At 45.3% G+C, this 15,828-nt stretch overlaps 1 protein-coding gene across 2 annotated transcripts in view; it reads right to left on the minus strand.

Moving 5' to 3' along the window:
• Nucleotides 1-15,828, minus strand: part of CACNB2 (calcium voltage-gated channel auxiliary subunit beta 2) — a 239,513-nt gene that overhangs the window by 197,156 nt on the left and 26,529 nt on the right. Inside the window, exon 1 of one of the 2 annotated variants that reach the window (XM_085876658.1) lies at nt 3,762-4,142. The exons of the other annotated variant lie outside the window; for it this stretch is intronic. Coding sequence (XP_085732784.1) covers nt 3,762-3,839 — 78 coding nt within the window. The 5' untranslated portion in view covers nt 3,840-4,142. Of the gene's footprint in view, nt 1-3,761; nt 4,143-15,828 lie in introns of those variants that run through there. 2 annotated transcript variants of the gene reach the window in all.

Below are 15,828 nucleotides of genomic sequence, written 5' to 3' on the forward strand. Positions count from 1 at the left end.
GTGGTTCATCAGTGAATGCACCATCCATTGGATGAGATTTTGTTTTACCTTGCACTCCTATCTGCTAACAATGTCTGTTGGATGACAAAGATCCCATGGCATACCTCGGTATGGTATATAAGGAGAAGGGTATGGTATGTCAGGTTCAAATCTTGCTAAAAGCTTAATAATGACAATGTCACAGCGAACGAAGATTATATCAGTCAATGAGAATTTTTGTTTCCCTGCAGTCTTAATGTGAACTTCAAAAGTAATATGCCTTGGTCCCTTATTACCTTGCCCATTAATCTCTAATGTAATTAAACCACAGCTATAAAGAGGATTGGAATGTTTTTTTGTTTTTTTTGTTAAATGACACGAGACTTTTAACAACAAAGGTTTAGTCGACGCACGTGGCAGGAGATGAGATGGAAAATGCAGTGTGATGTCGCCACCTCGTGAGAACACATGAGTACATCACCCGACGTGCAACTCAAAATGACCCGAGTGAAGATCTTTCATCCTAGCAACTCAGTGCACACTCGGTGGTGATGTTGTAGCTAGAGCATCCGCTTAGAGTCTGGGAGGTCAATATTTCCATTCCAACATGAGCAGAGTAATACCAAAGACTTAAAAAATGGTACTTAGGATGGAGCACGGACAAAGCCTGAAGGTCGGCATTGATGGGGGATGAGGAAATTTCTCCTTCATTGCTCTGTTTTGTGGAGAGAGAAAAAAAAGCGACATCACAAATATCAAGATGGCGTCGGAGCTTGGTGCAGGAATCACAATCTTGTATCTGCAGCTGATGCCACGACCCAAAATGACCCATCGTACACACACGAAAACCAGAGTAATGAATGAAGAATATCATAAAACATGCTGTAAGTCGGCCCATCAAGAATGGGAATCACATGATGTCATTGACTGAATGAACTGGAATTACTAATTACAAGAAGCCATGTTGACCCATCATGAGCTGCAAGCGTTTTTTGTAACATTCGACACGATTGTCAGTGACCTGAGGTATCACGATGAAGAACTACCCGGATAGCGACAGTTGGTTCACGTTCCACGAAAGCCAAGTCTCTTTGATTAAATGCAGAGTAGCTCGAGAAGGGAGACTGCAGAGTCTGGTTAAGTTAAAGTTAAGGTGATTAAGGAGTGGGTGCAGTGGTGGCTTCTCAAAAAAAGATTGTCCAACAACAGCCAGCCAGCACCACTGGACTTACTCAACGTCGAATAGACATTGCTGAAAATATTCATTGCTTGAGTGATTTATTGGACAATGCCGGTGTCCATCTGCAATGGTAAAAAGTCATTCAGCAAAATTGAGCGCATCAAGAGCCCTCTCCACTCAACTAAGGGGCAAGCTCGTCTGAGCAACCGGACACTGCTCTACATCGAGTCACACTGAGCCAACCCTGACTTTTCCAGATTTGAGACATTTGCTGCCACCAAGTAACGTAGATGCGTGGGCTTGCCAGACGCGTTCTCACTTTAAAAAAAGATTTGTGGTAGCTTGTTAGTGCTGGTGATGCAGGTGATGTTGCCACAAGTTTAACATGCATCAAGTCCAGGAGCAGCTGAATCCGGGTGTGCCACATGTTATGGGTGAAATCCAGTTGCAAAGCTGCAGTATAAAGGATATGGATTCTAAGCTTCTGGAAAGTAAGTTCGTGTCAGTAGAATTACCATGTTGCTACTGGATTGTCAGTTAAAACCCAGCTAGCTCATTAACGACTTCCAGGGAGGGGATAATATTTTTTGAGAGTCACTAAGGCAAACACACAGTGGTTTGCAAATACGTAGAGCAAAAACACATTCAAGTCAAGACATGGGAATCAACCCTGAAGCTTTCCAACTTCCACTCAAGAGTAAACACTCCAACAGGCCAGAAATGTAACGTATGTGAAGGAGGTTGATGTACTACAAATGGAGGACCATTCCTCCAACCACAGGATGATTAAACTGGCATTGATTGGTCACAGAAGCACAAGAGCCGATTCAGCGATTATTCCAGAAGGAAATAATCATTCAATGACTTCCTTACCCCATCAGTTAATGAACTCTCAAGGCAAGTTTATTTGCTGCACTCTTGGATCTGAACTCAAAAGGAAGTGCACATACATTTCATATGCAGGCTGTGGCAGCCGGTTGCATCATTTTTGTGGAAGCACAGCTGTGCCACTGATGCAATTCCCCCTGTTCCCAGGAAGCTTGGATTCATTTTGCCAACCTCAGAAGGATGACAGGGAGAGTCAAACCAACCAGTGATATTTGACTGCACAACAGGGGCTTAAACTCAAGACCCTCAGATCGTAAGCCAGCAACCTAAACCGTGAAGCCAACACCAGGCTTCAAAATAAGTAAAATAAGAGTAAAACAGGAGCTGAAATAAATATGTAAAAAAAAACCCCAAAACCGATTGAATCCAAAATACGACATTATACAATGAAGAATAGACCCAAGGAATGGCCAATCGGCACATCCTGCCCATGCTGCACCCTAATACAAGTAACCCTTGTGCTTTGAGTCAAATGTCCAGAATGAAATAATCAACAGACTGGGAAAGAGGCAGCAGAAATGCACAAGGCTGAATTGCGTCGTTTTTTTTGGAGGAAAGTAAATAATCTTTTGGCATGAATAACTATATATATATATATATATACATACATATTTGTGGAATAGCCTAGTGTTGGCGCAGTGGTTATGGCAGTGGCTTGGGATCCAAAAGGTCCTGAGTTCAAGCCTCGTTGGGCCACTGAATTAATACACCAGCGGGTTGACTCAGCCTGTCATCCTTCCGAGGTCGGCAAAATGAGTACCAGTATACTGGGCCGGTGTATACCCCGGTTAAAATAGGTGTACCATATCCCTGTGTCGTAAGAGGCGACCAGGGTTGCGTCAGGAAGGGCATCCGGCGTAAAACATGTGCCAAATCACTATGCGGATCATGCGGATGATCCGCTGTGGCGACCCCTAAAAGGGAGCAGCCGAAAGAAGAAGAAGAAGAAGAAGAAGAAGAAGAAGAAGAAGACATACATATTTGTGGAAATAATTATATTTTTATTACATATTTAGACAAATTGTGACAGTGTACAATATTTAATAAAAATTAAACTCCTGGCTTCGAGTGAGGTTACCTAATCAGACAATCATATTGGAGGGTTTACAAGTGGTAATTAGTTCGTCCATGGCACGACTATCTTCACACATCGAGGAAACATGTTCTCGTCACATCCTTTTGCAACAAAAATGAGTTAATTGTTTCTTTCGCGTCTTATTTTGTCAGAAATTTAAACCTTTGCATTGTACCTCTGTATTTCCTGTTCATATGATCCCTTATCAATCTTGTACTTTTTCATATTTTAGATCAAAAATCACACTTATTGTACTTTTCTACTTCATCAGTTTTCCCTCACCTCCATCATCCTTAACCTTCACATTCACCTTTCCACCTTTACTCGATCCCTCCGTCCCCCTCTCTCCCCTCCACCTGCCCCATTCTAAATTGTGTGTAATTCAAAACCTGTGGAACCTTGACATGACGTCAAATTGCACTTTATACAAATATATAAATATATAACTCTACATATATATATATATATATAATTATTATTATTCTTTTTTTTTTGGAGGAAAGTAAATAATAACCCAAGCATTTCTGTTTATGATGCAAGCATGGGAAGACGGTATGAGGTAAAGTGAGTAAATTAAGATGAAGTGTAAATACAATTGATCTGTGTGTGAAAGACAAGAGAGAGACGACAAGGACTTACTGTGACACGGAGTGTGCGGGAGGCTTTGAGACCACAGCACAGCATGAACGGGCCAGCACGACGTCCGGCCGCTAACATGTACAGCTGGGCTGGATGAGCCAGTCGGAATCATGTGGAGTCACTCCGGGGAGGGAGGGGGGAGAGGAGGGAGCGGGTGTAAGGGATGGTTAGGGCTGGCTGGGCTGGGCCCCCGATGAGATGAGATGTGGATAGGGATAGTAATTGTGATGGGGATAAGGATGAAGAATGGGATGATAATAGGGGTACAAGTGGGTGCTATTATATGAAATGTATGGTGACAGGGATACTGTCCCTAAAATACAAGAATAGATGGTACATGAAAGGTAGCTATAATTGGTAGATGAGTGAGATGAGTGAGATGAGTGAGATGAGAGAGGGAGAGAGGGAGAGAGGGAGAGAGGGAGAGAGGGAGAGAGGGAGAGAGGGAGAGAGGGAGGGAGGGAGAGAGAAGAAGGAGAGAGGAGAGAGAGAGAGAGAGAGAGAGAGAGGGAGAGAGGGAGAGAGGGAGAGAGAAGAAGGAGAGAGAGAGAGAGGAGAGGGAGAGAGAGAGAGAGAGAGAGAGAGAGAGAGAGAGAGAGAGAGCGGGAGAGAGAGACAGGGAGAGAGAGAGGGAGAGAGAGAGGGAGAGAGAGAGAGAGAGAGAGAGAGGGAGTGAGAGAGGGAGAGAGAGGGAGAGAGAGAGAGAGAGAGAGGGAGAGAGAGAGGGAGAGAGAGAGGGAGAGAGAGGGAGAGAGAGAGAGAGAGGGAGAGAGAGGGAGAGAGAGAGAGAGAGAGAGAGAGAGAGAGAGAGAGAGAGGGAGATAACAGATAAAAAAAAGAAGCGAAGAGAAGAGAAGAGAAGAAAAGGTAATGTTGATGAGGAAGATCTGGTACGGGGTGTGGAAAAAGAGCATATGGGGAAGGGGAGGAGTGAGGGTGGAAGTGGGGGGGGGTTGGGGGGAAGCTCCATGACGCATTTGGCTCCTGTGATACGCTGCTTTCGGTCATTTTCACCACGTGGGTTTTCGGTGCAGACATTACAAACAACGCAGTGATGGCATGTCAAGACAAACATCCAGTTGTGAACAAAATCATTGGGTTGGGAGTGAAAAGTGAGGAGTGGGGGCAAGAGGGATTGACAGCAACGTTGATGTGTAGTGATGAGTGGAGTGAGAAGAATGATGTGTCAGTATAATCTACGATGTCAGACTACAGAACCACAAGGCCGGTGAAACACATGCAGGCCACCTCGTCGTCCTGATTATAGGTGGGATGTACTGAGACAGGCGAGAGAGATTCATCATGTCCATAGAATGTGAGCGAAAGACGGAAAGAGTTAATGGACTCGCTTAATTACATCACGAGTGACTTACTCTGTTGAAAGACAATGGATAAAGGGCCTGACAAAAAAGAACTTTTTATGTACAAGATCGAAGAAACAGAGTAAAATGGCAACGTTAGGGGGCAGTGGGACCACAGTAGGATACAACAAGCAAGGGAATAAATGAGGGACAGAGAGAGAGAGAGACAGAGAGAGACAGAGACACAGACAGAGACACAGAGAGAGAGAGACAGAGACACAGACAGAGACACAGACACAGACACAGACACAGACACAGACACAGACACAGACACAGACACAGACCCAGCCGCAGACACAGACACAGACACAGACACAGACACAGACAGAGACAGAGACAGAGACAGAGACAGAGACAGAGACAGAGACAGAGACAGAGACAGAGAGAGAGAGAGAGAGAGAGAGAGAGAGAGAGAGAGAGAGAGAGAGAGAGAGAGAGAGAGAGAGAGAGAGAGAGACAGAGAGACAGAGAGACAGAGAGAGAGACACAGACACAGAGAGACACAGACAGAGACACAGACAGAGACACAGACAGAGACACAGACACAGACAGAGACAGACAGAGACAGACAGAGACAGAGACACAGAGAGAGACAGACAGAGACAGACAGAGAGACAGAGACAGAGAGCGAGACAGAGAGCGAGACAGAGAGCGAGACAGAGAGCGAGACAGAGAGCGAGACAGAGAGCGAGACAGAGAGCGAGACAGAGAGCGAGACAGAGAGCGAGACAGAGAGCGAGACAGAGAGCGAGACAGAGAGCGAGACAGAGAGCGAGACAGAGAGCGAGACAGAGAAAGAGCAAGACAGAGAAAGAGCGAGACAGAGAAAGAGCGAGACAGAGAAAGAGCGAGACATAGAGAGATATAGAGAGAGATTACTTTTATGTCCTTTTATTACAAAAATAGAAAACACAATTTATAAAGGAGAAACATTTTTCATAACGACACAAAACTTACATATTCAAGAATACAAGGTTACATCATGATGGCAAAAGTGATAAGACATCATGATGGCAAAAGTAAAGACCATTTTGAACAGTAGAAAGTGCATCATTTAGAGCCCACACACTTTTAAAAATGCACATTTTGTTTATGAAGGTGTAAAAAGAAAATTGCATTTTAATACGGGCAAAAACGATTCCTTTAAACAAGACCAGAAGGTTATCAGCACACCCTGAAATATTTTCAATTTTTGCTTTCCTTGTGCGATAAATTGACTTATTTGCTGTGGCAATGAGAAAATTGGCCAAAATCACTTCCAGTGGATGTGTTTTGGATTCAAAGCCAAAAATAAAAACTTTTAAAGTGAACTTCAAAGAAAACTTGGAGCACAGTTCACAAAACAAACCAAACAAAGGGATCAAGTGCGCACATTCAACACAAGCATGTGACAAGGTCTCGAGAGTTCCACAGAAGGGACATTGGTCAGGTTAGGTATTTCAAAGGAGAAAACCTGCAGGAGTTTATTGGTCGGTAATACCCAATGTGCCAGCCTCCAAGACAGGACAGCAGTTTTCTTTGGAATAAGAACATGGTAAAAGGCTTTCCAGTTAGGTTGGAAGGTTCCAGTTAGTTAGGTTCCAGTTAGTTAGGTTCTGGAGGCAAGTAGTTGTGCCACTTCCTTAAGAAGGTCGAATTGCTTTCACACAGGCTTGGTAAATGTGACGTTTCCTCAGACCTACTTGTGGTGTGATTCCAAAATGTATTTTTGGTAAATATTTTACAATTGAACCGGAAATCATGACAGTGGGAGTGAGTTCGAGATTTGGGAAGAGAGGATTTGATTCGAGAACAGTTGAGCCATCGCCAGTGCGAGGAGATCTCTCCCAGTGTACCTTAACTCTCTGGTGCACCTGAAGTACTTCACATAATAATAAAAGATACTTGGTGGAAGAACCATATGCCAACCTTGGTTGCTCGTGCTGCAGCACTCAACCATCTCGTGTTGTCAGTCATTAGATCAGAAACGCAATGGACACCGTTCTGAATAAAATGATCGATAAAAGAACGCTCCGTTCTTATTCTTTTAAAAAGAGAGTTGTGAAACAGAGGTTCATTCAAAAACATATCTTTGGTGTAGGAAGGATAATCACGGTCAACTATAAAAACATGCCAAGCATTTAAAATGCTGTTATAAAAAGGTGGAAGCAAGGACAAATCAATACATTTCATATTCATTCAAAATAATCCTGATGAAAAGTCAAGCATACCAGCTTGACGAAGGATGAGGAGGGCGGCGGACCTCCAGACTAAGTCCGATGGACCGTAGAGAAGCCGCCAGATTGAGGTGACGCCGAAGGCCATTGCCCTGCACACAATGTCCACAAGACCCTGTCCACCTTCCTCCAATGGAAGATTCAGGATCTATGGACGAAGCCAGTGTTTTCCACTCTAGAAAAAATTTGTTAAGGTTTTCTGTATGTTCAGCAAAAAAAGTTCAGGAGGTGGTATGGCTTTGATCCTGTGCCACAATAGAGATGCTACTGAGTTATTGATGACCAGGACTCGGCCTCAATAAGAAAGCAGAGTCAGTAAGCCTTTCCATTTCAGCAGTTTTTGTTTGAGAGCTTCAGCGAGACCCTCCCAATTCTTTGCTTGTGTTGCTGCATCACCGATGAAAACGCCAAGCTACTTAATTCCGTTGTTCGACCAGGTGAGGCATTCCGGAAGAACAGGCATGGGCAGCTGGCATCGGCCGATCCACAGTGCCTGGCACTTGTACCAGTTTATTGCAGCTGAAGAAGCTAAACCATAATAGTTCAAGCAGTCCACCAGTTTCTTCATCTCCTTGCTTGTGCGTACAATGACACAAATATCATCAGCATAGGCAGAAACTTTCACAGGTTTTACTTGCAGATTTGTGTATCCAGTTAAGAAGCTGCGAACTTTGATTCGGAGCAGCTCGAGAATTGGAGAGTACAAAATGCCAGAAAAGGACATCCTTGACGGATACCCCTTCCAACCTTTACAAGTGAAGTCAATTCAGAGTTTACTCTGAGTACTGAGGAAATGCCATGATAAAAAAGTTTTATAAGGGAGGTAAACCTGGGACCAAGTCCAAAACACTCGAGAACCTTGAAAATGTATGCATGACTAACACGGTCAAAAGCTTTCTCTTGGTCGAGCACAATCAAACCAAGATTATCATTTTTAGCTTTACACACATCCCAAAGATCTCTTATTAGGAATATGTTATCATGTATCTGTCTGTTAGGGATACAACGGGACTGATCACTTTGAATCAAAGATTCTAGAAGGGGGGAGATGCGTCGAGCAAGAGCTTTGGAAAATATTTTATCGTCGGAAGTTAAAAGAGAGATTGGGCGCAAGTTGCCAACAAGCTGAGGGTCCCCTTTTTTCGGTAATAAAGTAATTACTGCTCTACGACAGCTCATTGGCAATTCCCCACATTGTAAAGAACTAGTAAAGACCTCCAAAAGCTCTGGACCTAATAAGGACCAAAATGATTTGTAAAACTCGACTGGGAGGCCGTCTAGTCCAGGAGATTTTCCAGTCGGCAGAGAAGCCAGCGAGAGTGTAAGTTCTTCCAAGGAAGGTAAGGAATCAAGCTGATCCCTTTGAGTAGCACTCAACGTGGGTAGATCAGACGTGAAATATTGTATTGCATCATTGTCAACATCGTTTGACTTAAACACGTCTGAGAAGAAGTTATAGATCTCCCTCTTTATGCTATCTTGTGATGTCACGATGTCCCCAGTTGAGAGCCTAAGGGTTTCAATTTGCCTTTGATGGGTGGTCTTTGTATTAAAATGAAAGGAAAATTTTGTTGGAGAGTCCAAATTATAAATCTGATCCATCCGTAATCGGATCATTGTACCTTTTATTTCACTTGATAGTCAACAAGATCATGTAAAAGGGCCTTTTTTCCAGTAGCAAATGGTTATTTGTTGCACTGGGGTTGTTTGCAACATCAGATTGTAATTTCAGTATTTCTTTTTCGAGTACAAGCCTCTCCTTTTTTGCACTAAAAGATGAGAAATGATTAAACTGTTGGCAAAAGACGGCAATCTGTGCCTTTACATAGTCCCACCATAATCTAGGGATACTTCAACTATTCTTTCGTTTGATGAGGCTATCCCAAAACACCCTAAAGGCTTCACAAAAAGTAACATTCTCAAGTAACACGACGTTAAACTTCCAATACGGACTGCCATGTTGCTGCAGAGCAAGCTTAAAGGAGAATGTTGTCACCAGATGATCAGAGAAAAGAGAAGGCACGATATCAGATTTTAACATCTTATCAAGCATTGTAGCATTGATATAAATTCTGTCTAACCGAGGTCGAGTGTGTCGCTGGGACACACATCTTAACCAAGTGAACTGACGTTGTCTGGGGTGTTGGATACGCCAAACATACATGAGTCCCACAGTTTTTATAATTTTTTCCAAAGTTTTGGCAGATTTTGGATGCGGCTCTGCACTGTTTCTGTCTAAAGCAGGGTCAAGGGTACAGTTGAAGTCACCACTCATTATAAAGCAGCAGTTCAAGTCAATTGTGCTTAGAAAGGCCTTTAGTTTCAGGAAGAAGTTATAATACTTTTCAGCATTCTCATTGGGGACATAAATGTTTACAAAAGTAAAGATTTGATTGTTGGCAATGAACTGAAGACAAGCCAGACGTCCAGGAATTATTTCATTATCATGAACTTGCGAGAGCGTTAATGAAGGAGAGACAAAGAAGGCGATCCCGGCAGTGAAGGAATTGATATCACTGAAGAACCACTGACCCTTCATGAGCTTTCTCCATTGGGCTTGGGCAGTCAGATCTCCATGCGTTTCTTGCAATAACAAGACGTCCAGGTGCAAACTTCGTGTCAGATCTTTTACCTGAACTTTGCGTTCTAAACTAGCACCACCATTAATGTTTAGACTTCCAAAATTGACATTCATGTGCTTCGAAAGGGAAAGAAGAAAAATAAATAAATAAATAAGAGAAACACACCATAAGGACCTCACTTAAGAAGCTCCTGCTGAGCTTTCTGGTTCATTTTTTTAAACCTGTGTTTCTGAGCCTCAGTGAAGTTTGGGGTGACAGGGTAACGCACAATTTGTTTAAATTTCGTAATTAACACCGGAAGATCGGGGAAATGATCTTTCAGTTCAATATTTCTCTTACGATAAGAATCCCTCAAGAAGTCCCGAAGCTCGTCATCCGAAGGTCTGCTTTCAGCCTTTAGCATCTGAGAGGACTCATCTTGACTTTCATCATCAGATTCCTCACATGGGGAATCGATTGGTGTTTCAGTTTCATTGTGAGCATCACATGATTGCTCGGTTTCAATGAAACAGTCTTCTTCAGGAGCCTTATATATCAGAGTTACGTCTGGGGATTCTTCGGAATGTAAGAGAGGGGACTCCAAGCCTGTCCGTGACATGGCCACGGTGCTCGCGTCATGTGTCACTCTCCATTGGAGAAGGTACACTATCCTCCATTGTTTCCTTAGTGTCCTTATTTGCCTCATTTATTGCTTTATTAGAGAGAGACTGTAAAAGTTTCTCTTCCTCCTGTGACTGTTGGATATGGGAGCAGTCTACATTAGGAAGGTCGTTGTACGAGAGGACACTCTCTGTGGGGTTAGAAACACTGTTGAGATTGGCAGGTTCGATACGATTGTTTCATTGATAACATTTGAACAAGTGGACGTTTCTGGATGACTTTCTTCTTCCAGAAAGGCAAATCTGTTATTACATGGAATTCCAGTAATTATTTTCACTGATTTGCCTTTTACCAGAAGGTGACACACATGGTGAAAGGGATTTATGTTTTTTTTTTTTTTTTAACTTTTGAGATGGTGATGAACCCCTCACTTACACTGTCCATTGGCTCATTGGGAGGGGGCGTGTCCACTTGTTCAGTTAATTTACCCCACACGTCATTGGGAGGGGGCGTGTCCACTTGTTGAACAAGTTTGTCCCGTACGTCATTGGGAGGGGGCGTGTCCACTTGTTGAACGCGTTTGTCCTGTCCGTCATTGGGAGGGAGAGTGTCCACTTGTTCAGCCGGTTTATCCTGCACGTTCGTTGAAACGTTAACATTAATCTGCGAGCCATTGTTATTCGGTTCGGCCGTGGAAGGCTGCGTTTTCCGAAGAGGGCAAAACTGTTTCATGTGTCCCACTGCACCACAACCAAAGCACTTCAGGGTGTCATTGTTTACGTATACTTGGTAATCGTGACTATTTACAGTGAACTTTAAAATGACGTTCAGAGAGGGATAATCCTTGTTAAGTACCATAAATACTTGTCTACGGAAACACATCACGTGACTGGCACGTTCATCTTTACAGCCCAAAGGTAGCATTATTAGAGGGGACATGCAGTGTGCATAGCGCTGCAGTGCTTTAAGGATTAAATCACCGCTCAGGAATGGCGGTACATTTAAGATAGCCACTTTCTGAGCAGGAGTATCCAAAGAATACGTCATCACAAAGTGTCCAGAGTCGAGGGACAGGCCTTGTTGTATGATGAGAGCAACGTGCTCTTCGTGGGACACAAACACGATAACTCGTTTATTCATCCGCGACGCGGCACGTACCTCACCAAACCCGATAATATTCCTGATCGCGAGAACAATCGCTTCCACCGAAACACCCTCCGGTGGAGAGCAAGCGACGCCATTTTTGCGCGATAACCATTCGAACGTGGCATATCGCTTCGAGCGAGCGGCCGCCATGTTTCACACACGACGCTCGACGTCTTCCTAACTCAGGAAGAGGAAGTCACCAATACACTCCAACTTTTCCCGAACCTTGGGAAAGGGAGCGCTAACCTGAAATGAGAGCGAGAGAAGAACCTTCAGAGTTTAGGCTTTATTCCATTTGATTGGAGCCGCTTCTGTGGGCACACCGGGGAATACAGGTTCAGCTAGGAGTACATAAGCAGTAACGTATACATGTGCAATTAATCATCGCAGAATAAATCCGCGTAAGCACGGAGTTCGATATAATCTCCATTCTCACCAGTCAATGAGCACCTTCAGTCAACGAGCACCAAGTGAACAGCCGATGTAAATGGCAATGCCCCGGGGACAATCACCCCGTGCCGCGGAGACCTCCCCTTATACACGAGACGCACAACATGTGATCCTGCGTCATGTCCCTCAATTCACCTCAATTCACCACATTCTCCCCACCTTTAAAATGCAACTAGGGGCCCATCTTACACACCATGATTGCTTTAGCACTATAGGAGTATACATTTCAAGCAACGCGGACTAATAGGTCTACAGAAGCATACATGCCAAGCAGTGATTATTTTGAGTTGTAGGAGCATGGAAATGAGCATCGTTATATGATATAATGAGCATATAGGAGCATGAGCAGCGAGAATGCCGATAATCCCCTTTACAGATTGAGTCGTCGAGGGGGCCTTATTCGTCGACCTCTCCGGGAGTAAATGGCAGTTTCACTTGAGGGAGACTCCCGATCCTCTTGGTGAGCCTCGACTTGTGCCGGGGATGACTCCTCGATCGCTCTCGGGTGGAACGCGGCAGCCCCGTCGCCCGGTGGAGTTCCTGGGGGGGAACACCTGGGGAGGGGATGTCAGAAGGAGGAGTGCCAGAAGGTGGTGTACCTGCGGGAGGAGTACCTGAGGGAGCCAGATAGCGAACCGACACAGTGGTCTCCCTGCCATCCGGGAGCCTGACATGAGCATACTCTGGATTAGTGTCAATGAGTTCGACCCCCTCCACCAGGGGTTCATACTTGCTTTGTCGTACCGGGCGTTTCATGAACACTGTTCCAGGATGGGTCAGCCAGTTGGGCACCGTTTGACCGTCAACATAACGTCGCTGGTGAGTAAACATTCGTTCGTGAGGAGTTGCATTGGTGGACGTGCAGAGCAAAGAGCGTATGGAATTCAGAGCGTCAGGAAGAGTAACCTCCCACCGCTCGGGGCCCAGCCCTCTTGATTTCAACGCCAGAGTTACAGCTTTCCAAATAACCCCTTATACCGTTCCACCTGCCCGTTACCCTGTGGGTTGTAACCCGTCGTTCGACTAGTTGCTATGCCGAGCTCTAGTAGGAATTGTTTTAGCCCGGCCGACATGAAACACGGCCCTCTGTCTGAATGTATGTACGAAGGTTTCCCAAACATAGCGAAGAGGTCAGAGAGACATCTCACGACAGTGCCCGAGGTCATATCCGAGCACGGAAATGCGAAAGGGAACCTTGAATATTCATCAACAACGGTGAATATGTATCTGTTGTCTGTTTCGGTCGGTAGGGGCCCTTTGAAGTCGATGTTTAGTCTCTCGAAGGGGGAAGTGGCCTTGATCAGTCTGCCAGATGCCGCGCCATAGAATCTGGGTTTTAGTTCAGCACAAACAGGGCGTGAAGCATTCATTTGTTTAATATCTTCAACAGAATAGGGAAGATTTTGTCTGCGCACGAAATGTGCCATCCTGGTTACCCCTGGGTGGCAGAGAGACACGTGTAGGTCTTGCAAAGCCTGACTGATTGTTGCCGAACTGTAGACCCGAGAGAAGGTATCTGCAGCAGGGTTTTCCTTCCCGGGCCGGTAAACAATGTCGTAACTGTAGCAAGCTAGGTCTATCCGCCATCTCATAATTTTTTCATTCTTAATTTTCCCGTTATTTTTCCCATCAAACATGAATGCCACGGATCGTTGGTCCGTAACGAGCGTGAAGTGGTTTCCCAGTAAATAATGTCTCCATTTCCGCAGCGCTTCGACGATGGCGTACGCTTCCTTCTCTATCGCTGAGTGTCTCTGCTCGCTTCTAGAGAGAGTTCTCGAGAAGAACGCGACCGGCCGCCCAGACTGATTAAGTGTAGCAGCTATGGCGTGATCTGAAGCGTCGGTTTCCACCACGAAGGGCACCGAGCTGTCGATCGATAAAACCACGGACTTACTGATATCATCCTTGAGGTTGTGGAAAGCTCTTACAACAGCGGCATCTGGTGGAAAGTTTTTGCAATGCACTAGGGGATGTATTTTCTCGGAGTATTGCGAAATCCATCTCGCATAGTAAGCGAACATCCCGATCACCCGGCGCATTGTCTGCAAGTCCTGAGGTGGTGGAAGCTCACGGAGCGGGCGCAATCGTTCAGGATCAGGCTTAATTGTGCCGTCGGCTATCGTGTAGCCGAGAAGGTCAATTGACCTTGCCGAGAATACGCATTTCTCGTAGTTGAGAGTCAGATTATATTTTCTAGCAATGCTCAAGAATCTGTCTAGATTCCTATCATGTTCCCCCTGATCCCTACCGCACACTGTGACATTATCCACGTAAACAAAAGTGTCTTTGAGGTTTTCATCTGAGATGATGTCGTCCATAACCCGTTGGAAGCAAGCTACCCCATTCGTGACACCGAAAGGTATTCTCCTGAATTGGTAGAGGCGCCTCCCTGCCTGGAATGCAGTGTAAGGTTTGTCTTCCTCTCGGATGGGAATTTGATGATAGGCGCTTCGCAAGTCGATGGTACTGAATACCTTATAATTGGCCACGCGTTCGACCATCTCGTCTATGCGCGGCAGGGGGTAGGCATCGAGTTGGGTAAAGCGATTGACCGTTTGGGAATAATCGACAACCATTCGTTTCTTATGGTTCTGACTGCTGGTTACTAACACCTGTGCGCGCCATGGCGAGTCGCTCGGTTCTATAATTCCTTCTTCCAGTAATCGCTTGGTTTCTGAAGTGATGAAATTCATGTCAGCAGTGGTATATCGCCGCGATTTAATCGCTATCGGTTTGCAGACCGGCGACAAGTTAGCGAACAGCTGGGGGGACGTCACCTCTGCGGTGGTCAACGCATTTAAAATTAGACGAGGCTTGCTTCCTCCAAAGGGTATTTCGACGCTCGTGTGCTGCTTGAGGACATTATGACCCAGAATTACATCTGCGCACAAATCACGAAGCACCAGTACCCTTACATCCCGATGCGTGTACCCTTTTACGTCCAATTCAACATTGTAGTACCCTCGTACGCAGGATTGTAGTGAGGTGGCGGCCATGCATACCGTATTGTCAGTCGGGTGGATTATCCATTTCCTGCCTTTCACTAGCGAGCTGTTGACGAAACTTTCAGAGCTACCGGTATCAATCAGTGCCTCAGCCATATGCCCGTTAATTCGTACGTTGATGATAGCCTTGGATAGATTCCCCGGGGAGGCTGCAGTTAATTTATTTTGCGAGTAGAGAGCCGCAGAAGTGGGTTTATTTCTCCTTAGAGTAGATTTACATACCCTGGCATAATGCCCTTTCTTGTCGCAATTCATGCATGTGGCATCTCTGGCGGGACATAATTTGACGAGGGTGCCTTTTGTACCCACAAAAGAAGCATTTACCAACCGGAGCAGTTGCTGAGGAGTTTGACGTGGCCTGGGTATCCGGCTCCTCGGGTGTTTCTCCATCCCCTATGTCTGGCTGTGTCTGTGCCAGTGGGGTTCCTTGGGTTCCCATCGTAGCAGCGTTCATTAGCAGCATCGGTGTCCCAAATGACTCAGATTGCTGCTGAGCCGTATCCATCGCTCGTGCCTGATCGACTACCTTGTCAAGAGTGGGTTGCGCTTTCTCTAGTAAGCGTTGCTGTATGTGGGCTGATCTGAGTCCTTGGATGAATGCCTCCCGGGTCGCTTCCTTTCGGTGTTCCTCGGCGCTTACGGCCCGGAAGCTGCCGTCTTTTCCCAGCTGATTCAGAGCTTGCAGGAACTGATCGATTGTCTCC

Source organism: Eptatretus burgeri, chromosome 4 (genome assembly GCF_056783735.1).
Source record: "Eptatretus burgeri isolate ZD-2024b chromosome 4, Ebu_testis_v1, whole genome shotgun sequence".
In the NCBI taxonomy this organism is placed as follows: domain Eukaryota; kingdom Metazoa; phylum Chordata; class Myxini; order Myxiniformes; family Myxinidae; genus Eptatretus; species Eptatretus burgeri.